The sequence below is a fragment of the Alosa sapidissima genome, chromosome 9 (genome assembly GCF_018492685.1).
Source record: "Alosa sapidissima isolate fAloSap1 chromosome 9, fAloSap1.pri, whole genome shotgun sequence".
Lineage (NCBI taxonomy): Eukaryota > Metazoa > Chordata > Actinopteri > Clupeiformes > Clupeidae > Alosa > Alosa sapidissima.
Window position 1 is genome coordinate 20,909,459 of NC_055965.1, and position 27,500 is coordinate 20,936,958.

General features: G+C 44.1%; 2 protein-coding genes across 5 annotated transcripts in view; one reads left to right on the plus strand and one right to left on the minus strand.

The window, feature by feature from the left end:
* The window catches only part of LOC121718035 (NACHT, LRR and PYD domains-containing protein 12-like), a 1,225,568-nt gene that overhangs the window by 74,803 nt on the left and 1,123,265 nt on the right, over positions 1-27,500 (minus strand). The gene's annotated exons all lie outside the window — the stretch shown is intronic.
* Positions 13,070-27,500, plus strand: part of sh2d3a (SH2 domain containing 3A) — an 18,152-nt gene continuing 3,721 nt past the window's right edge. The window contains exons 1-10 of one of the 4 annotated variants that reach the window (XM_042102856.1): positions 13,070-13,171; positions 14,306-14,407; positions 15,338-15,455; positions 15,882-16,119; positions 19,791-19,824; positions 20,069-20,185; positions 21,144-21,287; positions 23,183-23,442; positions 24,225-24,307; positions 25,522-26,273. In XM_042102856.1, the coding sequence (XP_041958790.1) occupies positions 14,318-14,407; positions 15,338-15,455; positions 15,882-16,119; positions 19,791-19,824; positions 20,069-20,185; positions 21,144-21,287; positions 23,183-23,442; positions 24,225-24,307; positions 25,522-26,273 (1,836 nt within the window). In that variant the 5' untranslated portion in view covers positions 13,070-13,171; positions 14,306-14,317. Of the gene's footprint in view, positions 13,172-14,305; positions 14,408-15,337; positions 15,456-15,881; positions 16,120-17,544; positions 17,787-19,790; positions 19,825-20,068; positions 20,186-21,143; positions 21,288-23,182; positions 23,443-24,224; positions 24,308-25,521; positions 26,274-27,500 lie in introns of those variants that run through there. The other 3 variants (XM_042102857.1, XM_042102858.1, XM_042102859.1) reach the window with 3 other exon arrangements.

Below are 27,500 nucleotides of genomic sequence, written 5' to 3' on the forward strand. Positions count from 1 at the left end.
TGTCTGTACTGAAGATGGTCAATAAAGCTTGACGGCTGGATCAGGATCGGTGATTAAAAGAATTTATTGTAGATGGTACAACACTCACTAACCGAGCACAGGCTAAGTCTCAAACAGTAAAACTGCACAGAGTCTAACAGGTGTGGTAGTTAGTAGAAGCGGGCTGCTGCTGAGCGTCTTGGCATAAGATGCTCCCCGAGTCGCTTCCTCGATCCGTCTCCAAGTCCAAACCTGAGACAAAGCCTGTTATACTAAAATCATGTCAACGTAAATCATGCCAACGTGGAAGGTACCAGCCATAGCTCAAAAATAATAGGAAAAGTACTAGCCCTGAAAACAGAATAACAAGGTGATATCTCATTCTGCCCATGCTATGACTACGGCCAGGAACATGGCAGTCTGACCTGTTGATGGTAAATCCTATGTGCAGACACAAACAATGGCATGTACCTCTCCACGTCTCTACTACACACAAAAAGTAACACAAAAGTAACACAGATGAACACATCAGAATACATACAGAAATACCCCAGATTTCTACAGTCCCCCCTCTTGATCAATTAAAAAACACAGATTTTTATAGATCATACAAAACAAATAAAAGGAGTCTGATGTGGTCTAAAGAACAGAGGACAAACCAAGACAAGATTACTTCTCTAGCACTTCGAAAAGGAGGAAGTGCCGGTGTCTTAAAAGAAAAACATAATAACTGATTTCGTTCCGGATGATTGTCTCACACGTAAAAAAAATTAAAAAGGGAAGGAATCAAACCCACATCCTCGGTTCATTCCGAGGCTGGGCAGGAGGTACTCTAACAGGGGCCAATCTTGGATTGGTAGTGGTGGCACGCTTCATGATACACAACACCACTCGGATTGCTAAGTAGATGACAAAGATGGGAATGAGCAGGGGCATAATGAACTGGACAATCTGAGCAAACAGGGGCCCACCCCAGCTACTCAACCAACCTCCCAGGGACCAGCTACCATTATCCCGCTTAAGCTGCTGCACGTGGGCGTAAATATCTTTGATGTAATTGGAGACATTACCGGTCGAGTCAGGCACATAAGTACAGCATTCCTGTCCAATCAGAGCACAAGCACCTCCCTTACTGGCCAAAACCACGTCCAGGCAGAGTCTATTCTGAAGGGCAACCTGTCTTACTGCATACAGTTCTCGGTTAATGTCTGAAAGAGCACGTGCAGTGTCATTAGCTACTACATCAACAATGTGTACCAGGTCTCTAATCTCATCAAGCGCCACAGTTAGGCCATAAGTTGGAATTAAAGCGGCAAAGAATCTCTGTGTCGGGGTTGCAACAGTACTGTGACCCCCAAAAGCGTCACGCTTAGTCCTAGGGTGTATGGATGTTGACTCACCCACCAAATGTTCCCTCCCCACAATCCTCACAGCTGGAACAACATAAGATAAATAACAGGAGCCTTGCCAATTAGGGTGAAGATAGGAATATGCATACTGTCCACACACACAGGGGCTAGTGCATTAGTGACGACCGTGCTTCCTGGCGTCCCACCTGGAACACGCATCATCGGGGGAAGGGGAATAAGGACCACTTCACCTGACTGTTCAATGGAAACCTCAGTCTGTCCAACCTGAACTTCATATGGGCAGATGCTCTGACCTACCACCGACCGTCCACTCTTGTCGGCCACCCAACAGATCACACCACGTGGGGCATAACTCAATTTAAGCTTAGTAGGGGGCCCTCTGGCCCATGGAGGATTGGGAAAGATGTCATCAGGGGAACCATTTGTAGTACTGTTAAAGGCTGCTACATACTCTGGAATGGTAAAGGGGATGGCTATGTAAGGATACACTTCAGAGGCAGATGGCATTAACCCGCATACCCAACACGAATGCTTACGCTTGGCCTGGGCCAACCCATGAGCCGTCTTCAGAAAAGTGTTGTCCTTGTGCACATCATGATGGCTGTCATACAGAGTATCAGTAACAATAACCAGGTGACACAGGATAACAGCACAACAAAACAACATTCTCGGTGACATTTTTCAGTTGATAAAGGAGACACACAACAACAGTTACACAACACAGAATTCAGTGAGCTGATCGCTGTTAGAGAACGATGGAGTTGAGGATTCCTTTGGGAAACAGAGTCTTTTTGGGGAGAAGTGAAGGAGACCGGCAGGCAACATTTCAGTTCAAAGGCAAAAGTCTCTGTCCTGGATGATGTCCGTGGCTTCGAGCAACCTCATAGGTACATGTGGAGTGAAAGTAAAGAGCAGTATCAGTTGGAGGATAGTCATGGTTGCAGTGAGAACAATCATATAATGATTAAATGTAATATATAATCAAGTTATAGTATTGATTGTAACATAACAATATAACATGCAAGCACATAATGATTAAACATTTCACAGGTATATGTAATCACTCCTGAATTAGATAATGGCTAATGCCGATAATAAAAAAACAGGTAAGACTTGTCCAAGTCTATCACCTTTCTGAGCATGAGTTTGTGTCACCAAGAGTCAATTAGCACAACACTCCAAGCAGGCTCGGTTTTACAGGGAAAGATTCTACACTGGTGTCCCTACCCTTTTCATTTTTTTCCTCTGACCTCCCGTGAAAACAACAAATCCACCGTCAAAATGAAAGTCTTCCGTGAATCTTCCTCCCTGGTCTACACCCTATTTCTAAAAAGAAGACGGGCGGAAAATCAGATATAATTCGTACCCTGCTCGGCGTGTCATGTTTCCGGCGGATCAACTAGTTTGCAGTGGCTCGCGTGTATCCATTTGGTTTTGCCCTGGACCTTTACTGCCGACTGTGTTATCAACAAGATCTGATACGGCCCATCGTACTTCGCTTCTAGCGCTAACCTTTGGGGCTTGTGAATCATCACCCACTGACCTGGCACTAGAGAGTGCCCACCTTCCGGGGGGTCTCCCCAGGCCTCTTTCACTTGGTTAGCCGCTGTCTGGACCGCCTCTGTCAATTGCACACAGTAGTTCAGCATTGCATCTGATGTCAGGTGGATGTCGGCTTTCCTCAGATCGATCGTGCCTGGTGCGGAGAAAGGCCTGCCAGTCACGATCTCAAATGGGCTGAGTCCTGTGTCCCTGTTGCTTGTAGCACGCATGCTACACAGGACTGTTGGTAAGGCGTCAACCCAAGGAATGCCTTCTTGATGTTTCTTGGCCAGTCGTTCCTTCAGCGTCCGGTTGGCTCTCTCCACCTGCCCAGAGGATTCTGGGTGGTAAGGGCAGTTCAGGGACCATTGCACATTCAGCATGCGGGCCACCTCCGCGCAGACTGCTCCAGTGAAGTGTGTTCCGTTGTCTGAGCAGATCTGTTCCGGCAATCCGTATCGTGGAATGATGTCTTTCACGAGGACTTTGGCAGTGTGTAGTGCAGTTCCGGATCGTGCAGGGAACGCCTCGATCCACCTAGAAAACTTGCACAGGACAATCAGAACGTCGCGATAGCCTTTGCACTTTGGAAGGGTGATGTAATCTATCTGAAGAACTCTGAAAGGCCCTGGTGGAGCAGGTGTTTTCAATGTTGGCAGCTTGACCTTTCTGTCGTGGTTGTTTTGCCGACAGGTGGCACACCGCTTGACGATGTCCCTGGCCGTTGCTGTGAACTTTGGGGCCCACCAGACCTGTATGAATCTGTTCCTCATTTTTTCCACTCCCACGTGTCCAAGCGAATGAATTTGCGTCGCCAGGTATGGCAGAAGACTTTCTGGAGCCACTGTTCGTGTTCCAAACCTCCACAGGTTGTCGTCATGGAGCTTCGCCGCATTTTCAATCCAAGTCCACTTCTCTTCTCGGCTTGCGCTGTTCTGCATGTCTTTGATGTTGGCCAAACTTTCCCGTTTTCCCTCTTCAGATGTTTCCTTGATCTTCTTGGTCACTCTCATCATGCATTTCTCTTTGTCATTTTCAAAAAAAATTCCTGTTACCGTTAGATCCGTCCGTGTTTCCATTTCCGTGTCCATTCTCGTTAGTCATTTCGTTATCCCCTCCCTCTCTTTTTCTTGCGGCTGTTCTTGACGCCGCATCCGCCAATGCATTGCCTCTTGCCTCAAGGGTGTCTTGCCTTGTGTGTGCTTTCACTTTTACAACTGCCAGGTCTTTTGGTAGTTGCCTTCAAGCAAGGCAGTAACGTAACGATGTAGGATCTTCAATGCGTCAAAAGGGTGCAGGTCTCTCATCTCCTTGAGTTCTTTTTTCTTCGTCCAGGTATGCCGTCCGGCATCCTGAGGGTGTTGTATGGCGGCGGACCACTTCTGAATTTGCGTCGCCAGGTATGGCAGAAGACTTTCTGGAGCCACTGTTCGTGTTCCAAACCTCCACAGGTTGTCGTCATGGAGCTTCGCCGCATTTTCAATCCAAGTCCACTTCTCTTCTCGGCTTGCGCTGTTCTGCATGTCTTTGATGTTGGCCAAACTTTCCCGTTTTCCCTCTTCAGATGTTTCCTTGATCTTCTTGAAAAACTCACACAGCTCAGCATGTAATGGCAGTACAGAAAAAGAAAAGCTTTAATCCCCCAAGCTTGTCCGTAGTTAATCGATTACTTCTTTTAATTCGTTCACGAATCTATTCCAATTACCCAAAATATGTGTACACTTCAACCGTTTACTTTTTTCCGGAAAACTTCTTATATCAAATGACATCTAGCGCTAATCAATCATTGATATAGGTACGTTACTTGTCAAAACACTTAATGACACAAACTTCAATACTCTCATTAATGTGCAGCTTTAAATCAAAAAAGTTCTAATTTACTCCCTAAATTATGTTTATTTTTTTAACTTTACTCTTGGTTCTTTTCACGCACAGAGGAGAAAAAAACTCTTTGCTTTCACCTGGTCAGAGTTTCTTCACTGCGGCGGGTGCACACGCGCACAGCGTCCTCCCTCTTGGTAGGCTTCCAGCTGGGGTTGGTCACGTCAGCCCGGGGCCCCAAAGTAGACTCTTCTTACAGATGTGAAGTTTCAAAATCTGCCCTCGACGTCTGTTTGAACCCGAAGACTCAGTCTGACCTCGCCGAATGGATGTTCTCGTCTTCCCCCTCCTCTTGCGTTCGGGTCACGGAAACCAAATGTTGTCTTTCTTCTCCTTTTGCGAGAAGGGTCACGGCACCAAATGTTGTCTTTCTTCTCCTTTTGCGAGAAGGGTCACGGCACCAAATGTTGGATTCACGATCGTTTTGCGTTGTGTTTTAGTTCTGATGTCTGTACTGAAGATGGTCAATAAAGCTTGACGGCTGGATCAGGATCGGTGATTAAAAGAATTTATTGTAGATGGTACAACACTCACTAACCGAGCACAGGCTAAGTCTCAAACAGTAAAACTGCACAGAGTCTAACAGGTGTGGTAGTTAGTAGAAGCGGGCTGCTGCTGAGCGTCTTGGCATAAGATGCTCCCCGAGTCGCTTCCTCGATCCGTCTCCAAGTCCAAACCTGAGACAAAGCCTGTTATACTAAAATCATGTCAACGTAAATCATGCCAACGTGGAAGGTACCAGCCATAGCTCAAAAATAATAGGAAAAGTACTAGCCCTGAAAACAGAATAACAAGGTGATATCTCATTCTGCCCATGCTATGACTACGGCCAGGAACATGGCAGTCTGACCTGTTGATGGTAAATCCTATGTGCAGACACAAACAATGGCATGTACCTCTCCACGTCTCTACTACACACAAAAAGTAACACAAAAGTAACACAGATGAACACATCAGAATACATACAGAAATACCCCAGATTTCTACAATAGCTATAGTGCCTAATAACTTTGTGTCTAGTTTATTAAAGCATTCTGTCTAACCGTGGTTTTTATTATTATTCTGACTGTTGTTAATTAAGCAATAATCCCTGAGAGGCTGTAGGTTACACTGTTTTAGAGAACAGCTAAGAGGTGTTGTTAGGCAGTGGCACCACAACCAAGTGGAGTAAACCCCCCTAAGCTGTTCTCTAAACAGTGTAACCTACGAGTGCGTATTGTTTCTAAAACGTTAACCAAGATTTCACAAAATAAAGGAACGGCAATGATAAATTTAAGGATTTATGCATAGATAATCATTCTTCCAGCAAGAAATATATTCCTTCTATCAGAATGGTTGCCAAGCAACATCAAGAAGCAGCAACTCTAACTTTTGCATGAAGTTGTGGTGGCGCAGTAGGGGTTGGGCTGGAATTTATACAACGACATTGGACATGGTTCAGCAAATCATAATTAACGACCGGAACTATACTTTTCAGAATTTATCATATGGGGATCACACTGACCAGTGGCAAGTGGCTGGTTTCCTATTATGGTTTGGCAGTGGAATGGTGGCAGCGCTAGCGCAACGAGAATTGAACTTTTGCAAACCGTTTGTGTTACTTAGGAACGAGGTAGAACTTATAATGCGCTTGCGCTTGCAGTTGCTGCTTGCTGCTGGCCAGTGTGATTCCTGCCTTATAATCCAATATTAATTGTTAATAAATAGTATGCACATTATGCTTCATGGTTTTTGTTGTAGTTACTATTCTACTTTGTCTAATATTGAGTCACTTTGAACATCAGCTGGTGCCAAAAAACCTTAACATGATGTGTGACTCTAATGATAGTAAGATCCAGAAAGGTACTGATATCAAACTAAACCACAGCCAGTTTCTGCAGGTGAACTCCCACTCAGTGAGGTAGATGTAGTGAGGTAGCAAGAGCACATTAGCCAAGCTATGCTAATTACAGTGAGGTAGATGTAACAAACTAGCGAGAGCACATTAGCCAATCAATCAATCAGTCAATTAATCAGTCAGTCAATCAAGCAATCAATTAATCAATCCTGGTGCTGTTCCATCTATTGATTGTAATAATTTATAAGGTTGTTTGTCCAAAGTTCAAAATAGCCATAAAGGTTTGCTAACGCTTATCAGCAAGTAGAAGGAAGTGTGTGGCGGCAGGGAGAGCAGACCGGAAGCAGGTCGTCTCTCCCGAGAGAGAAGTGAGGAGTTGAGCAAAGTCACCACAGGGGAAGCCCATCAGCTGCTGACCAAGAGAGAGAGAGAGAGAGCTTCCCCGAATGATAATTTAAAAAAACGTTAGTTTCGATAAGGGTTTCGAGTAATATTAAAAGTTAAAATCTCTCTCTCTCTCTCTCTCTCTCTCTCTCTCTCTGTCTGTCTCTCACTCTTACTTGCTCTTGCTCAATCAGACAAACCTGTTTATATTATGTTGTTTATAATATAAATAAAGGAACGGCAATGATAAATTTAAGGATTTATGCATAGATAATCATTCTTCCAGCAAGAAATATATTCCTTCTATCAGAATGGTTGCCAAGCAACATCAAGAAGCAGCAACTCTAACTTTTGCATGAAGTTGTGGTGGCGCAGTAGGGGTTGGGCTGGAATTTATACAACGACATTGGACATGGTTCAGCAAATCATAATTAACGACCGGAACTATACTTTTCAGAATTTATCATATGGGGATCACACTGACCAGTGGCAAGTGGCTGGTTTCCTATTATGGTTTGGCAGTGGAATGGTGGCAGCGCTAGCGCAACGAGAATTGAACTTTTGCAAACCGTTTGTGTTACTTAGGAACGAGGTAGAACTTATAATGCGCTTGCGCTTGCAGTTGCTGCTTGCTGCTGGCCAGTGTGATTCCTGCCTTATAATCCAATATTAATTGTTAATAAATAGTATGCACATTATGCTTCATGGTTTTTGTTGTAGTTACTATTCTACTTTGTCTAATATTGAGTCACTTTGAACATCAGCTGGTGCCAAAAAACCTTAACATGATGTGTGACTCTAATGATAGTAAGATCCAGAAAGGTACTGATATCAAACTAAACCACAGCCAGTTTCTGCAGGTGAACTCCCACTCATTTAGGGCAAAGTCTCACTCCACAGTTAGCCAAGGAGGCTGCGAGTGTTTGCCCTGACAGAAAACAGAAACTGCTCCAGACTGATATTGATTCAGTGTGAACGGATTTGACTCATAGTGAAATGACTGTAACTGTGGTAAAGCAGATAGAGGTGAGGATGTGAAGCTAGTCAGACTAAGACTGATGCTATGGTTGTACATGTAGTGAGGTAGCAAGAGCACATTAGCCAAGCTATGCTAATCACAGTGAGGTAGATGTAGTGAGGTAGCAAGAGCACATTAGCCAAGCTATGTTAATTATAGTGAGGTAGATGTAGTGAGGTAGCAAGAGCACATTAGCCAAGCTATGCTAATTACAGTGAGGTAGATGTAGTGAGGTAGCAAGAGCACATTAGCCAAGCTATGCTAATTACAGTGAGGTAGATGTAACAAACTAGCGAGAGCACATTAGCCAATCAATCAATCAGTCAATTAATCAGTCAGTCAATCAAGCAATCAATTAATCAATCCTGGTGCTGTTCCATCTATTGATTGTAATAATTTATAAGGTTGTTTGTCCAAAGTTCAAAATAGCCATAAAGGTTTGCTAACGCTTATCAGCAAGTAGAAGGAAGTGTGTGGCGGCAGGGAGAGCAGACCGGAAGCAGGTCGTCTCTCCCGAGAGAGAAGTGAGGAGTTGAGCAAAGTCACCACAGGGGAAGCCCATCAGCTGCTGACCAAGAGAGAGAGAGAGAGAGCTTCCCCGAATGATAATTTAAAAAAACGTTAGTTTCGATAAGGGTTTCGAGTAATATTAAAAGTTAAAATCTCTCTCTCTCTCTCTCTCTCTCTCTCTCTCTCTCTCTCTGTCTGTCTCTCACTCTTACTTGCTCTTGCTCAATCAGACAAACCTGTTTATATTATGTTGTTTATATGTTGTTTTATTGTTTTATTGATAGGCAACGCCTATCAATAAAACAATAGGGAGGATGGGGAGAGATGGAGGGGGGATTAAGTTTTTTATGCTTCTCTGGTTTTTATTTTCGTTTCACCTGAAATGAACTCTCTCTCATGGCAGCTTCATTGGCAGTCTCCCCCTCCCTCCCTTCTCTTTCACTCTCTCTCTCTCCCTCTACCATTCTCTCTCCCCTTCCTTTCTTCCGCAATTCTCTCTGTCTTCCTCCTCATAATCACGTGAAATGTTCCTCCTCCATAACATTATCTATTTAACTATTTAATCTGCTGTTAAGATGTGTGCTCCTCCTCCTCCATAACATTATCTATTTAACTATTTAATCTGCTGTTAAGATGTGTGTTCCCCTCCATTACATTATCTATTTAACTATTTAATCTGCTGTTAAGATGTGTGTTCCCCTCCATTACATTATCTATTTAACTATTTAATCTGCTGTTAAGATGTGTGTTCCTACTTGCTATCCATTACATTATCTATTTAACAACTTTTACCACCTTTTACCTCCAACCTGTTGTAAAATCTCAGACACAGAAACATTTGAATGGTTGGCACTAATGATTGGATTTGTGATGAGATGGTTGCATGTCATAGATAATATCATTTAAACCATCTTAGTCATATTTTGAAGAACTTAATCACTGATGTCTTTATCAACAACCTTTCACATAGGCTACATGTGTGTGTGTGGGGGGGGGGGGGGGGGATCATGTGGAATTATTACTTATCTGATATTTTATTTATACTTTTTAACTGACATCTCAACCTGATCTAATACAGGCTCATAAAATAAAAAGCAACAAAGTACATCTGTGCAGTTGTCTTCTGGATGACATTACTGTAAAGGGTTGTTGACAAAAGTGACAGGTTCCTGTCAGAGTAAACACACACACACCCCTTCAAATCTGAAAAGAGTTCTTACAAACCCCCCCCCCCCCCCCCCCCCCGCCACCACCACACACACACACACAAACACACACACACATACACTCTAAATTCTAAACCACACGCATAGAAAAAAAACACACTTCCTGTCGTCACTATAGTCATTCTGTTCCTCTGTTCCTCACAGTCCTCTCTCTACATGTGTTTGTTTTTCATGCATAGAGTTCAGAAGGATTGACCCCTGGTGGTCATTGTAAGTATAACGCTCATGCTGTTCTTAGTGACACACAAACACTCTCTCTTACGTAAATCTTTTTTTTTTTTGGTGTGACGCCATTTGGGAATAAGATATGTGTTTCGTTCGACTTTTTTTTTTTTACTATTCGTATTTTAGTTCACATCAATATCTAAGTATAATCTGGACCAGTAAGAACTTTTAATCAACTTGCCATTTCTTAATTTCCTGTCTTAAGTTGAATGATGTGTGATATGTGCCTCTTTTTTCCCCCCATATGTGTGTATGAGGACTCTGCTGCAAACAAAATCTACCTCTGGGTACAAATAAAGTAACTTGAACACCGTAAAAAATTAATTCTAACCAAGTGTTATTGATCTTATATTAAGATTAAAAAATCTATTTGGTATTGTTTTTAGTATGAAAAGACTTACCTAGCGCCCTCTCAAAAGATCATTTTGACTTATTTAAGAAGACTTTAACTTATTTTAAGGAGTCTTATCAAGACAAATTTGCCCAACGCACTGGCAGACAAATTTGCTTGTTTTTAGGAGAAATTTGCTTAACGCACTGGCAGACAAATTTGCTTGTTTTCAAGATGAGATGTCTTAAAATAAGTCAAATTTCTTTTAAATTAAGTCAAATGATTTCACAAAAAAGCGCTAGGTAAGTCTCTTTATACTGAAAACAATACCAATTTTTTTTTATCTTGATATAAGATTAATAACACTTGGTTAGATTTTGTTAGATAAGCAGTTTTTGCAGTGAACTTGAACTTTCAAAACCCAAATTTACCCATCAGTAATTGCTTATCTCTATGGCTCTACCTGTGTGTGTGTGTGTGTGTGTGTGTCTGTGTGTGTGTGTGTGTGTGTGTGTGTGTGTGTGTGTGTGTGTGTGTGTGTGTGTGTGTGTGTGTGTGTGTGTCTGTGTGTGTCTGTGTGTGTGTGTAACAGTGTTTTTGTTGTGTCATATGAAATTACAGTTTGGAGACGTGTATCAGATGATATAAGGGCTACCCTGGTGGCCAATGTGATAAGTCATGGCCTGTCCATGGGGGAGGCTGGGCAGAGAGTCCGCCCTGACTTCAGTCACTACACAGTAGCATTGATAATAAGGACATTCCGACGGTATATCTTCAAATTTCTACACTCTTAAAACGAATGTGTTGAAAACAACACAACTTACGTTGAAAACAACACAACTTGTGTTGTTTTGGCACCTGCCCAACCAGTAGCTTGTAGTTTTTGTCTGCCCTGACCCAACCCAGCCCCTACTCGTGTGAAAATATAAACATTGTAGTTATGTGTTTTCAGTTACACTAGGCCTATTCAATATTTTCAGTTACAGAGAGTTCTGGATTTTGATGGTGCCGAACAGCCACATGAATCTACATGGATAACACAGGCTTCAATCTGGCCAAAACCAGGCGTCGGGGTCTAAAAACCGTAATTGGACAAAATTGTCCGTTATAAATTGTGTTTTTTTTTTCGTCTTGCGTAATTTCCGTTTTTTTTGGAACCTGCCCAACCTGTAGCTTGTAGTCTACACTAAATGTCTCTGGGCAGCATGGGGGAAATATTCCCTTGTGTGCTGCAATTAGTGTCCAAGGAGTCGTACATCACCAGGCCACCTCAGGCCCTTACAACCCGGATCATTGCATTTCTAGACGCACTGCATGCCGTTGTACAGGATAGACCAGAACCAAAGCAGCCCAGGTTTGTTGTCATCTGGGATATTATATTATATTATATTATATTATATTATGTAAGGGATAATGTATAGAACGCCGGTCATTATGGGGAAAATAAGTCCCGACAGGGCGAACCGTCTTGTTTCGCCCTGAAGGGACTTATTTTCCCCATAATGACCGGCGTTCTATACATTATCCCGCTTATTATACGGCTACTTGCCAAAACGAAAAAATAAACTCCATGATATGTCTCTTTACACTTATTTGTTACCGTTTCGTCGTGGCTTTTGCTGAGAAACAAATAGTTCGCAACACACGCTGAACTAGAATCAAACATTCTTTAGAACACAGCTGATCAACCGTCTGCTTTCACTTTTGAATGAAATTCCAAGCGCAAACTCCGTTGCCATTGACAGCGGTCATTCTTGTTTTCAGAGGTCCTTTCCCAAGAAATAATGACCGCTAGAACTTTCGGAAATCCCATTCAAGTCAATGGAGCATTCTACTTGCATTGTGAAGAGCCGTATAATAAATGATATTAATGTTAGTTCTGAACTGTTTGAACAGATCCATAAGCCCTCCCCCGGCCCCTGCCACACACACACACGCACACACGAACACACACGCACACACGAACACACACACACACACAAACACACACACACATACAAACAAACACACACACACACACACACACACACACTACATTATTTATAACTTTGATTCTATTTTTATATATTTCTGTAAAAATGTCTTTTGGTTTGAGTCAGCTGATTACTGTAAAAAATTCTACTATATTCACAGAAGTCTGAGAAAATGACAAAAACTGTAAAAGAGGATATCTCTCTCCCTCTGGTGGTTGTTTAGAAAGTTTAATGCAAGTTCACCAGCAATTCACACTTGTTGCACAACGACGTAAATCTTTCATATCTGAACATCTTTCTCATGTACAGTGTACATGCACACACATACACAAAACACACACACAACCACACACACACATACACACACGCACACACCTACACACACACTCACACAGTTGCCTATCCTCTTATGCATGCTTCCCCCCATAATCACACATACGCCCTCTTGTTGTCCTCTCATCTCCTGAGAATGGGTGAATCTGTCCCGACACGCAGTGCCCTGCCCCCTCATCCCACACAACAAAATTCCTGTGATCTGATTGGCTGATGACCACCTCCTCAAGGTAATCCCACGCTCATGATTGGCTGCCATTCCTGTCCTGCAGGTTCAAGCCAACATGGGGATTCTTGCGTTCAAACTGAAGGAGGGAGTGGGACACACACTGCAAGAAACGAGATACAGAGAGGGTGGATAAGAGAGCGCAAACAAGAATGTGTGAATAAAAGAGGTGTGAGAGTGAGACTGATAGAGAGAGAGAGATAGAGAGAGAGAGATAGAGAGATAGAGAGAGAGAGAGAGAGAGAGAGAGAGAGAGAGAGAGAGAGAGAGATTGTGAAAACCAAGGGAAGGGAAAGACTTGACTTGTTGAAGATTCCGCTGTGCACTTTTACACGGGTAAGTGTTACATACGTAATTGTGTTGGATGTGAATACATATGTGTGTGTTTGTGTGTGTGTGTGTGTGTCTGTGTGTGAGAGAGAGAGATTAAAGCCCATTGAATGTTGTGAAGAAATAAAGTGAGAGAGATGGAAAGAGGGGAAGAGAGAGATAGAGAGACAGAGAGAGAGAGAGAGCAGGACATCTGTCTCATGCTGAACTCTTTTGACACCAGAGAGAAATTTTTGCCACATACCAGGTGGTCTAGCAGTCATAAACACATGGTGTGTCAGAGAGACAAATTTGGTCAAAAATGTCTAAACGTCAAGAGACAAAAAGGTCTCTGTCCATGACGGAGGTGTCATATTTACACACAATGTCGTGTTTTTATTAGTCATGATGCAGTTGTATCGACTGACTGACTCCTGGATGAGTGTGAGTTAAGATTGTACGTGTTTGGACAGGTTTGCTTCCCAGACTTGATTTCAAATCAGCTGTTGCCACAGTAAATATGAAGACAGTTGACTGTGGTAATGAATCCTTTTGAAGGAACATCAAGTCCGTAGCCATCATGGGCGCCACTAAATGTGCATGGCAGGTGAAATCCGTTCCTGCCATTCTAATATATGTTCAAATTCATAAACACATATGATGATATATTTATTTATGTTTTCTTTTTAACAATAAGTAAGTATAATGTGTAATATCAGCTGTGGAAACTGTGGAGCACTTCTATGATGTAAGTTTTAATAGGAATCATAACTTCAGCACTCTCTGGCTCGTGTGTGTGTGTGTTGGGGGAGGGGGGGTATGGGAATAATGTGGGACTTTAGGTTCAATTTTGGTTCGAAGAACCACATATGACCTTATCAGCACTCTCTATTTCATGTGTAGGGAGAACTTCAATTCAATTCAATCATACAGGATCCTAGTTTGAATGAAGAGCAAAGTCTCAAATCAAACACTGATGAGTCAGCTCAATGCTCCATAACATGCCACACAGAATTGTTCATGCTCAAAACATTTGCTCATTGACAGACTTTGCATGTTGCACTTCATTTCAGTCAGGACCCATAGTTCTATTTTATTGTCTCCAATAATCTAGACATGACTAATCATTTCTTTCTCTCATGTTCCCTATATGTCCTGTAGGCTGCGACAGACATGAACAATCGATCTATAGCATGGTGGTTGAGACAGATTGGCCTGCCCCAGTACACCAAGAGCCTGGAGGGAGTGTATTATGGTCTGGAGGTGAGATTCTCCACATCTTAGTTTGCTGATGACATATTTTTAAGCCATTCCATGGATACGGTTAAGCCCATAATGATCCACACCCACACATTGATTTAAGATCATTTTTTGTTTAACCTAGATAGCACAGAAATGTTTCTTTATGTACATGTATTGTCCTTTATCTTTAAGAATTTCCAGACAGAAGGAGCCTATTGGTCAAATTCAAATTCAATAAAAATCAAAAATATGAATAGCTTTGGCTTATCTGTAGGGTACTTGATACCATGGGCTTACTTGGATATGAATAGTTTGTTTCCAAAACATGATATCCTCAATTTTAATTAATTATAATGAATCTTTTTTTTTTTTTTACATTTTGGTCTTCAAGTAATTTCAGTTAACCAGTATTTGGGTATTTGATTTTCCTTTACTCAATCAAAATAACACAACTGTGATTTTATTTATATTACCTGAAACACACAATAGACTTACTAATGCTTATAACCACACTCTTCATATGATTTCTCACCCACCGTCTGGCACATTCTATCGAGTAATAGCTACGTGTATTCGTGGGTTAAAGTGTGACCACTTGAACATCAGCTGCTCCTGAGTCTTCTTTGATCCTGTTGTACAGTGATTTATTCTACCACAGTTCATCCCCAGTGTGTGGGTGTCTGTGTTTATGCCAGCGGATACCAGAGTTTGGTGGAGCTGAGGCTGTGTGTGTGTGTGTGTGTGTGTGTGTGTGTGATTTCTTCCACCATGATCTGCTTCTGTTTGTCTGCTGCCTTTACAGTCTTGGATATATTTTATTATATTAATATTTATATTTTCTATATTTTCTCTCTGAAACTCTACCCAGGAGAGCAGTATTCTAATGTGTGTGTGTGTGTGTGTGTGTGTGTGTGTGTGTGTGTGTGTGTGTGTGTGTGTGTGTGTGTGTAGGGTTTATTGAATGTAACTGATAAAGATCTAAAAGATGCAGGGGTGGATGTTGCCGATCATAGAGCCACCATACTCGCCCAGCTAGGCAGACACCAACAGAGACTGCAGCCTACCACAGGTAAGCACATGTATACACACACACACTCTCTCTCACACTCTCTCACACACACACACACACACACACACACACACACACACACACTTTTCCATGCACAAACATACACACACACACACACACACACGCACACACACACACACACATGCACACAGGATTACACATTGTTAGTCACAAGTACTCACTATCTAGAGACGATCACAGGCAGGTATTGCAGGGGCTTATTGTCTCTCTCCCTCAATCTCACTCACACAAACATACACATACACACACATACACACACATACACACACAGGCACGGATGCACACACACACACACGCACACACACAGACACGCACACCACACACACACACACACACACACACACACACACACACACACACACACATTGACAGTGAGAGTGATCTGACCGCGGTCCTCTTCCCCAGATGTGTACGCAACGGTGCAGCGTAGGGTGAGCCGTAAGCACTCGCTAGGCTCCTCGCTGGACCTCAGCCGGCCGCGCAACGACCTCTTCCGCCAGAGCATCGTGCCCCGCCTCCGTCGCCGCGGCGATAACAGCGCCCGCCTCTCCTCGTCCTGCTCTCAGCTCCGTCCGCTAGAGGAGCCCAATCCTGACCTTCAACCTCCCTTTGAGGAGCCTACCACACAGAAGCAGAAGCAGAGGTATAGCTGGCGACAGATTGGCTCTCTGGGTGTTTGTGTGTGTGTGTGTGTGTGTGTGTGGGTGTGCATGTGTGCCTATGTGTGTGTGTGTGTATGTGACACATAATGTATTGGTGTATGTGTGTGGTAGAGCAAGTGAGAGAGAGTGTGTACTTGTGTGGGTGTGTGTATATGTGCAGAGATTGCAGGTACACTACACACATACACACAGACAAACAGATACACACACACACACACACACACACACACACACACACACACACACACACACACACACACACACACACACACACACACACACACACACGCGCGCGCCTTGCCCAATAAGTGCCTGACTCTATATCTGTTTCTATCTGTCTGCACACAGTTATATTCAGGGGTGTTCTGTCATGTGTCATTGCTGTGGTGACAATGTCAGTACGGTGTGTGTGTGTGTGTGTGTGTGTGTGTGTGCAATTCGGCCTCTGACCCATTCTTTTGTACTGCCACGGCAGAGATATTTTTGTGGGGAAAGTTCAAGTGTAACTTTCCCGCAGTCAGTGAAAGTGCTGTCTTTGGCTCCCCCTATTGCACCCTCTCCCACGCCCGTCTCCCTCAACGAATTCTGCAGTCTGCTTTACCTGCTCCAGTAGGATTACCTCCACATTCCTCTCTCTCTCTCTCTCTCTCTCTCTCTCTCTCTCTCACACGGAGTGGCCTGGGGTGTGGCAGTTGCAGAATGTTACATTTTCGCTGTGCCAAAGGGGATTTGTGGATTACAGTTTACCTGCATTGGAGAATGACTGATCATGAAACACCTCTAAAAACCTCACTAACCTAACAAGGAGCAGAAAATAACTAATGGATATGCAGACTATATAAGGCAAAACAATATTGAGTAACACCAAATGACACCATATATCCAAGATCACATATTTCTCTTTTTGTTGTTTTAATCTGTTTACTTTTGAGTACAAGATGACATAGTGCCAAGAAGTTACTGAGGTTAATTAGCTACCTGTAAAAGTTGTCATCTTGAGAAAGTTGTCATCTTTGAATTTGTCATCTAGAATTGTACACTGTTCGCAACCCCCTATTGCCGCTGACGGTGGTTCGGCCTTGGGTGAAGTGCAGTAGCTCTTGCGCAACAGTGCAAGGCAAGCAAGGTAGTAAACCTTTCCCTGTCTGGGCCAACCACGTGTGCGGCCATCCCGCTGGAACAGCTGGCAACCGAGGCTGCACTGGTCGGTCGCTGTACACTGGAAGAGGGCGGGGTGTATCAAGCCGCCACAAGTCCCACGGGCCAAGACAAACATGTTACAGGCAGGCTGCAAGGTTCGACAGTATCGTGTCGGTGCACAAGGTGAAACCGTGAAGTTCCTGCGCGCGACAGGAGGAGGAGGAGGAGGGTCTTAAACTCACTCGCCCGTAGGCTCGGGGCAAGAGATTGCGGAATCCGTGGAATTCCGTAGACAGCAGTGATTCTCTGTTAAGAGGCGCGCTGAGGAAGGGAGGGGGGTGATCCAGGAAACGTGTGAAGACTCGTCAATGGCTGAGCATAGGGTGAGATTCCAGGATACATCTGATGTTTTAAATGTGTGGTTTCGGGCTGTCAGTGCCGGTGTTTTCGATTTGAAACCCAAAATCCCAGGTTGAATATGTGAAGAACCTGAACCACAAGTCTACAGGTAAGAGAAGATAGTTTAATTTCAAACTTTTCGTCTACTGTAAAACTGCGAAACTGATGTAAAACAAATCTTGCCCTTTAAACACACCTTTCAGTTGCATGAATGCTGTACGATTTGAACGCTACCTATTCTCACTAGACTCTGCATTTTCAGAAGAGTAGGCTACAATTAATTAAAGTGGGCTATACTCAACTTACTAAAGTTCTTGTTCGGCTACTTGATTCTTGTTCTTAATTCATTCTTTATCAGAAGGCGTTGCCTGTAAATTGTCAGTCTCCATACTTACGCTTACTTCACCTGCTGCAGGCTCCAAGTAGTCTTTTGGACTCTTGCCTTCAGTCGTGGTGGCAGATTTTTCGCCTACATGTACACGTGAAATAGACATATAAGTCACGCACTTTTGTAACGAGCCTCAAAATGAGAGAGTTTGGCCGAAACCCGATGGGTTGTTGAACCGCAGGTTGTTGAACTCCATTGTCAAAATAATTACTAAAGGTAACGATGAGTTAATGTGGCCATTGAACGTCCGTACATGATAGTTGCAGAGTTGCAGGGTATTTAATCTCCAGTTAGGCAACATAGGTACATGTGGAAATAATGGAGTAACTAATGGTAGGCCTACACATCCCATTGAAATATATGCAGCTGCATTCAGCTTATATTTGAATAGATGGCTACAATATATTTAAGAAATATATATAGTACAAGAATGTATATGTGGAACCCAAAGTGGATATCTTGCATGCTGAATATGTTAATAATGCAGAAAATAGCCAATATTTAATATGTACTCAATTTTGACATATATTGATAAATACATGGAAATATAGGCCTGTGTATTATTTAACATAGATGTGCTTATACTGGACTATGTTCAAGCTGCATATATGTGGATGTTATTTTTCTGTATGTGAGTTGTTGCCACTGTGCTCTAAAGGGGTCAATGCGTAATGGATCAAGGATGGATTTTCTGAATGGGGGTTAATGTAACCTATACGGGACATAGGCCTATGCTTACTTCCCATTTGCGTTGAGCTTTTGGTGATAAGGAAAACATTTTGGATTCCCATGACCCACACCAGGAAGACATAAACGCGTAACCACGGCAATATCTCCCCACGCTTCTCCCGCCCTGCGCCTGTTTCAGGACACAGAGGAGGGTGCACTACAATGGGAAGGAAAAGGCTATTAAAAGACACTTAGCCTCGCGGAAAACACAGGCCTTTTGGCAGCGTCCCCTATCCTGTACAACACGCACAGCACTCCCCGTCTGCCAAGTTCTCAGTGTCCCTGAGAGTCCCTGCCGGCCAATTTTCACAACATCATCACTGTATCGCCCGGACAGACCCAACGATGATTAACGGCCATGAAAGATCTCGCACCATAGTCTCTCATTTTCATATTGTTTCGGTTGCGAAATCAGAATCCCACAGCGGACCGCGCACAGCCTTGAACCGAAGTCAACAGTGACAGCAGCCTCGGGTGTGGTGAAAGTTTGGGCGGATACAGAACTCAGAATTCGGCTTAGCAGAAAACTTGGGCCAGAATGATAACCGAAAAACAAACATGACGTTATATGTGTTGTAAGACAAATGCGCATACTTATAGCGTGAAAGTTATCCTACTTAGGAGACACGTGTGTGTGTGTGTGTGTGTGTGTGTTTTGCACGTTTGTGTGTGAGCGGATGGGGTTAGTGGTTGGTGCAACATGACGTTCTTTTTCCCTGTTAGTCTGTAAAACACCGAGAAGATATTGAGGTAGAACGTCTGTATTGTAAAAGCTGATTTTCTGTCTTTTTTTTTTTGGTTTGTTTAAACGCATTCAGTTAAACAAGCTTGAGGCCCTCTTGTGGGGGGGTAGGCTGGCGGAACAGCTCTCTCCGCAAGGGGAGCAAATTAACTTAACACAAATGAAAAACAGCGTCTCTGACATCAGTTCACAGGGGTCGACTTCTCTCGCAGCTGTACTCATGATGGTGTCTGTGTTTTGGGTTTGTTTTGCAGCAAGCGGAAGAGTGTTGCCGCTTTCCTAAGCCAGGTAAGATTTAACGTGACCACACGTTGCCAATTCAGTTCAGCTGCTAACATAAACAAATAGTCACAATAAAACAAAAAACGTTTTTGTGTTTTTTGGTTGATCCAAATTCGTGTCTGCTGTGGCATGGTAAATGAGCTGCATGTCAAAGAAGTAGTTTAAGTTAGTTCAGCGCTCATGAATAAATATTGTTATAATGTACTTGGGGGAAAAGCGGCGTTTGGCAACAGACTGTTGAACTGTGCAGGTGTTTGGTGGACGTAAAGACATGGAGTCCTTGAAGAAGGAGCTGGAGGAGGAGCTGAAGCTGAACACAGACGACATACGTAGCCATGCCTGGTACCACGGGGAGATAAACAGAGAGGTACACACACACACAGATAAAAGCACACATGTAAACAGGGCCTCTTTTGCCCACCCTCACCACAACTGTCACTCCTCATTTCAGGTTCTCTCTCCTCTAACCTCTCACTCTGTTTCTCCTCTCTCTCTCTCTCTCTTTCTCTTCCTCTGTTTCTCCTCTCTCTCTCTCTCTTTCTCTCTCTCTCTTTTTCGTCCTTCCATATCACCTGTTTCTTGGCACTTTCCACTTCTCATTCTTTTTCTCTCGGTTCTCTCTCTCATGCATTCCTCTCTGCTCTGTCTCTCTTCCTTTCGTTTTCTTACCCTCACCTCACCTCAACTGGTCTTCTGACACCTTCCCTCTGGGTGACTTTACTCTTTCTAGCTATTGCTAATATTCTAATCTTTCTCTCTCTCTCTTTTATTTTTCCACACACACATACTTCCACACACTCTCTCTCTCTTTCTCTCTTATCTTTTTTCACACACACACACTTCTGTACTCTCTTTTTCTCTCTCTCTTTTCTCTCTCTCTCTCTCTCTCTCTCTGTCTCTTCTGAAATGGTTATTCTGTCTCAGTGGCGCTTTGCTAGCACAACTGTAATGTTTTACGCAGCATTGCCGAAGCTAAACTGGGGAGAAAAGTCATTATTGTAATGATGTTGCTACGACACCATCACCAGTGGCAATAAAACCAGCCGTAAAACTCTCCACCCCACCCCTCACTTTCTCCATATGTTTTCAAAGGTTCATTCATTGACACAACAAGAATGTTGTGTTGTCAAGGCACGTAAACAACAACAAAGAACAACAACAACAACAACTATAACAATAAGCACAAACCACAACAACATGTACACCCTCTCTCTACCCCCACCCTCTCTCCCCACCCTCTTTCTCTCTCTCTCCCTCCCTCCCTCCCTCCCTCCCTCCCTCCTTCTCTCTCTCCTTCTCTCTCCCTCTCTCTCTCTGTTCTGTAGGATGCAGAGACGTTGCTGGAGCGGGATGGGGACTTCCTGATACGCAACTCACACTCCAGTCCCGATGACTACGTGCTCAGCTGTCATTGGAAGGACGGGCCGATGCACTTCAAGATCATCCGCGTGGTGTTACGCCCCAAGAAGGTTTGTGTTTGTATGTGTGTGAGTGTGTGGGTGTGTGTGTGTGTGTGTGTGTAGAATGATAAGCATTAAAGTGAGCGAGAGAGAGCAAGAGAGAGAGAGAGAGAGTGCGAGTGTGTGTGTGTGTTTAGTCCCTTTCCCACCGGGGGGATTTTTGCAGAACATAGCATTTCTAGAACCCTTGTCTGAGGTTATTTGCAAGGTGTCTGCCAGCCAGTTTAAGTTATGTTAGCAAGCGAACTTTAGCACAACTGCCCACAAAGTACTGCTTGCTGGCGAAGTGCTAATTTCAAAACATTACTGACATATAGACAATTTACAACGACTATCAACACACAGGACGAGTTGACCAATCACAGTCCTTGTGGTCTGTGTCGCCTTGGAGCGAAGTTACAATTTTTTGGAGGTGCAGCGAGCTACAGCGGAGGGGTCGGAGAGGGGTTCGCAGTGACGCAGAGGGGTCTGTGGGGGTACGCCGTCGATTTGACGCAGAAGCATAAAACAGCCTTTAGTGACCTAGGTCTACATTGATTAGCCCAACTTATAAGTCATGCCCACTGTCAACCCAAGTTGAATGGGCAATTTGCAATTGAATGGGCAACCAGTTCCTATGGCCACTTGGTCAGTGCGAATGCAAATGGGAAAACCGGTTTTGGGGGAGAGTAGTTAGTAGAATTGTTTACAGTAGAAGTGGACTGTTCCTATAACTATGTTCATGTAACTACTTGGTCGGAAAGAGACTTTTGTGCGTGTGAGAGAGAGAGGGGGGGGGTTGATCTAAGAGAGTTGTGTGCTTGTGTTTGGGATGATGTGCGTTTGTGGTTTTAATCAGGTGGTTAGGGCAGCATGTGAACGATATGCATGTGGATGCACAATACTGTGTACACTAGTGCGGTCAAAATTAACACATTAAAGGTGCAGTCAGTGATTGTACACAATTTCAAGCTCAAAAATTCTTTTTGTCACATTCAGCAATCATTTCCTTGAGTGATCCATGAATCATGAATCATGAGTCATGACCACTAGCTGCCTATTCTGTGAGTGCAGTGTAAAAAAGACGACCTCTGTAGGTAGCTCAGGCTTCGGAAACTGGAAACAAACAAATTGGGGGCAGCCAGTCCCCCAAACGAAAACGAGTTTCTCTGGGAATACTGAAGGGAGGGGTGAGCTACCTCTCTAGTGTGTTTCGTTTTGTCCTTGGTTAAAATATAGTGTATGCTGTTTTGGACAAAAGCGTCTGCTAATAAATTTAAATATAAATATAAACATAAACAAATGTGACTTCCTGCACAACCATTGACTTCACCTTTAACCCGAGACCTTTTATTGTGCGATTATTAGTAAGATCAAATCAATGTGATACTTTATTGATCCCCAGGGGAAATTCAAGGAAATGTTGATGGACGCTAATTGATTATGGACCACGCAATTTCAACTTTCTTGGCTCAGTTCTACGGCTGAGTTGGTGACCCATAGTACCAAAATAAACTAAATGAGCCATGGGTTTGTGATAGGATATACAACATATTTACAGATGTGTCATACATGATCGCTATAGATTACGCATAGCTACACGGACTATATGTGGGTGTATGGAGCTCATTCAAACCTAGTCTTGAGCTGTATATTACATTATGGATTATATCACAAACGTATTTGTGTATATTAGATAGATATAACCAATAACTAGATGTATGGATTATATCACAAACGTATCTGTGTATATTAGATGGTTATAACCAATAACTAGATATATGGATTATATCAGAAACATATCTGTGTATATTAAATGGATATAACCGATAACTAGATGTATGGATTATATCACAAACGTATCTGTGTATATTAGATGGATATAACCAATAACTAGATGTATGGATTATATCACATATGTGCAGGGCTACACGCGGGAGCTTTTCCAGTTTGAGGATGATCAGTTTGACAATATTCCGGCGCTGGTTCGTTTCCATGTGGGCGGCCGTCTGCCCATCTCACACGCATCTGGCGCCGTCATCTTCCACCCAATCACGCGCACCCTGCCCTTACGGGTCATCAGAGAGCGCCAGGCGGCCAAGGCGCCTCGGGACCACAGCAAGAGGCGGAGCCTAAGCTCTACGCACATGGACATGCTGCAGGTCCCCAACAACAACCTGCTCAGGTGAGTAGGCACGCACACACACGCGCGCGCACACACACACACACACACACGCGCACACACACACGCGCATGCACACACACACCTACAGAACACGCACATGCACACACTCGCGCACGCACACACACACCTACAGTACATGCACACGCACATCTACACGCACACACACACACACCTACAGTACACGCACACACACGCGCACGCACACACACACCTACAGTACACGCACACACGCGCGCACGCACACACACGCCTACAGTACATGCACACGCACACACACGCGCACGCACACCTACACGCACACACGCACACGCACACACACCTACACGCACACACACACACACACACACACACACACACAGGTGAACACACACACACACACACATACAGTACACAATCAATACCTGATAAGCATAAAAGCATAGAAACACACTCACTGGTTCTCATACATCGAAGCACACGTGCTGATATTCACCTCAGCTTGAAAACTTGACCTTCAACCTTCAGCTCAGCCTCAACCAATGATATGCAAGAACATGGTTTGGGCTTGGACATTCATAATGTTTATGTATAATGACTTATGTACTTAGTTTGTATTTACCATTGATGTGATTGTAGAAATATGTACGTATATTTACCTTTCCAAGGAGGCAATGTGTAGCTTGTGGGTTATGTGTGTGTGTGTGCTTAGTTGCTATTAGTAACAATGAGTGTCTGTGTGTGTGTGTGTGTGTGTGTGTGTGTGTGTGTGTGTGTGTGTGTGTGTGTGTGTCATTGTCCTTAAGGAGCGGGAGTCAGCCGGCAAACCTGGAGAATGTGGGCAGGCCATCCTTACAGTCAGCTCAGTCTGACAGCAACCTGCGCACAGGTGAGCTCACACACACACACGCACGCACGCACACACGCACACACACACACACACACACACACACACACACACACACACACACACACACACGCACACACACACAAAAATTCATAAACACATAAACACAAACACAGTCATGAATTGAATTTGCAAAAAATAAGCAACTAATAGTTGTTGTCTAGTCGTTATGTAGACAACAACTAATAGTTGTTGTCTAGTCGTTATGTAGACAACATAACATTATTACAAGTGCTGGTTGTTGGCAGAAGGTTTTACTTCCTTAAAAGGTTATCCGTAGCAGACGTGTTGTTATTGTGACCTGCTTCAATACTTTAATAACAACTTACTTATTAAAGTAAGTTTTAAATGTTTTTTAAAGTTTTAAAAGACATTTTAAATGGGGCAGCCGTGGCCTACTGGTTAGTACTGGCCGAGCGCCGCTGTTGCTGCAGGCAGCTCACTGCGCCTGGATTAGTGTGTTCTTCACCTCACTGTGTGTTCACTGTGTGCTGAGTGTGTTTAACTAATTCACGGATTGGGATAAATGCAGAGACCAAATTTCCCTCACCGGATCAAAAGAGTATATACTTACTTACTTACTAAAGTCTGAAGAATGTCTAGCCCGTTTACCCAAACCATTTTGTCTATGACTACAGCACCGACTAGTGATTTTGATTATGGCCTTGTTGACTAATTCATGAAACCCCTATCTTCATTTAAAAATGACACCAAGTGACACCAAGCAATCATAGCTGCCCCCACAGCTCTTACCTATTTGCTTAGTTAAATCCAGATGGTGTAGTGTATGACCATTATATATATAGTGATAAGTGATATCAGAGCTGCCATTGGTAGTGAGCATATTCGTCTGGGTTTAGTTTACCCTGGCTACTGTAGGCCATTTTCAGGGGCCAAATATAGTATCTAGATTAGTTCATTCATTAGGTTGACATTTCTGTATTATAACCTCCTTATTCTAATATTTTGAGATACTCATTTTTGGTTTTCATGAGCTAATAAGCAGTAATCATCAAGATTACAATAAAATTTGGCTTGAGATATTTCACTTTATATGTAATGAATGTAGTATATGTGAAAGATCCACTTTTTGAACTAAATTAGGGGGTAAAAAAAATAAACTTTTCCAGGATATTCTAATTTTTTGAGACCTACTCTGAAACAAGCACACATTCTGACTCATTTCCCCTCACCAGGAGTTCCACCCATCAACCAATCAACCACCTGCAGCCCCGCCCCCATCTCGCCAGTGTTCCGCACAGGCAGCGAGCCCCTCCTGAGTCCGCGTTCGGTCAAGCGCCCCGGCCAATCCCCTTCCTCTTCCAACCCCACTTCCTCCTTTGGCCCCTCCCCTTCCCCCGAAGGCGCCACGCTCCGCGGCTCCGACGGGCAGCTGCACTCCCGGGCCCCGCCCAAACCGCTGCGTGTCTCCGCCCTCTTCCCCTCTTCCCCTAACGCCACGCCCTCTCCCTCGGCGCTGGCCGCTGCCATGGCGATGGCGTCGCCGCCGAGGCCGCGGCCCGACCCCTCGTGCTTCTACGACGTGCTGGTGCCGCAGATCCCGCCGGCCATGCTGCCGCGCGGCCACGCCGCCCGCCTCCGCGCCGAGGAGAAGTGGCAGAGCCGCGCCCGGCTCACCGAGACCAGCTTCGGCTTCCTGGAGACGCCGCCGCCGCCGCTGCTGCTGCTCCCCCTGCGGCAGGAAGGGGACGTGGACACACAGGAAGTGATGTCGGCGGCGGCGGCATCGGCGGAGGAAGAGCAAGTGGCGTTTGTGAGGCCGCGGGAGGAGACGGAGTCCAGCTTCCGGCTGGAGAGGTTCGAGTCGCTGCTGCTGCCGGAGGGGAACAAGCCGCTGGAGCAGGCTGTGCTGATGCAGCTCAAAGAGCTGTTCTCACGCGTGCCTGCACGCACCACCGCCCTGCACATGCTCAGTGTGGACTGCCAGGTATACACACACACACACACACAGACACACACACACACACATACTGACACACAAAAACAAACACACACACACACACACACACACACACACACACACACACACACAGATGCAGACATACACACACACACACAAATCCAGGCATATACACACACACACACACACACACACACACACACACACACTCTCACACATACATGTACACACACACACACACACTCACACACTCACACAGATGCAGACATACACACACACAAATGCAGACATACACACACACACAGATAGAGATGCAGACACATATTTATATATATATATATATATATATATATATATATATAATGGTCATACACTACACCATCTGGATTTAACTAAGCAAATAGGTAAGAGCTGTGGGGGCAGCTATGATTGCTGCAGTTGGTCAGGTGTAGGTTCAGCAACGGTGTGTGCCCAAAGAATGAGGTCAGCTGACTACCTGAATATACCAAATGACCAGGCTATTCCATCAGTGGATTTTTTCTTGCCTGATGGGTACGGCCCTATTCCAAGATGACAGGATTCATCGGGCTCAAATTGTGAAAGAGTGGTTCAGGGAGCATGAGAAATGATCATTTTCACACATGGACTGGCCACCACAGAGTCCAGACCTTAACCCCATTGAGAATCTTTGAGATGTGCTGGAGAAGACTGCGCAGTGGTCCGAATCTCCCGTCATCAATACAAGATCTTGGCAAAAAAGTAATGCAATGCTGGACGGAAATAAATGTTGTGACATTGCAGAAGCTTGTGGAAACGATGCCACAGCGAATGCGTGCCGTAATCAAAGCTAAAGGCAGTCCAATGAGATATTACAGTGTGTGTTTAGAGTGTGTGTGACCTTTTTTTGACTAGGCAGTGTATTTCAAGACCATTAATCACAATATTTTAGGTTGTATTAAACAGCAGCAATTCCTCTTTTTCACCCCCCCCTTCTGCTCTCTCTCTCTCTCCCTCTCTCCTCTTCTCTTTCTTTCTCCCTCTCTTCTGCTTTCTCTCCCTCTCTTCTCCTCCTCTCTCCCTCTCTTCTCTTTTCCTCCTCTCTCTCTCTCTTCTGCTCTCTCTCTCCCTCTCTTCTGCTCTCTCTCTCTCTCTCTCTTCTGCTCTCTCTCTCTCTCTTCTGCTCTCTCTCCCTCTCTTCTGCTCTCTCTCTCCCTCTCTTCTCTTTTCCTCCTCTCTCCCTCTCTTCTGCTCTCT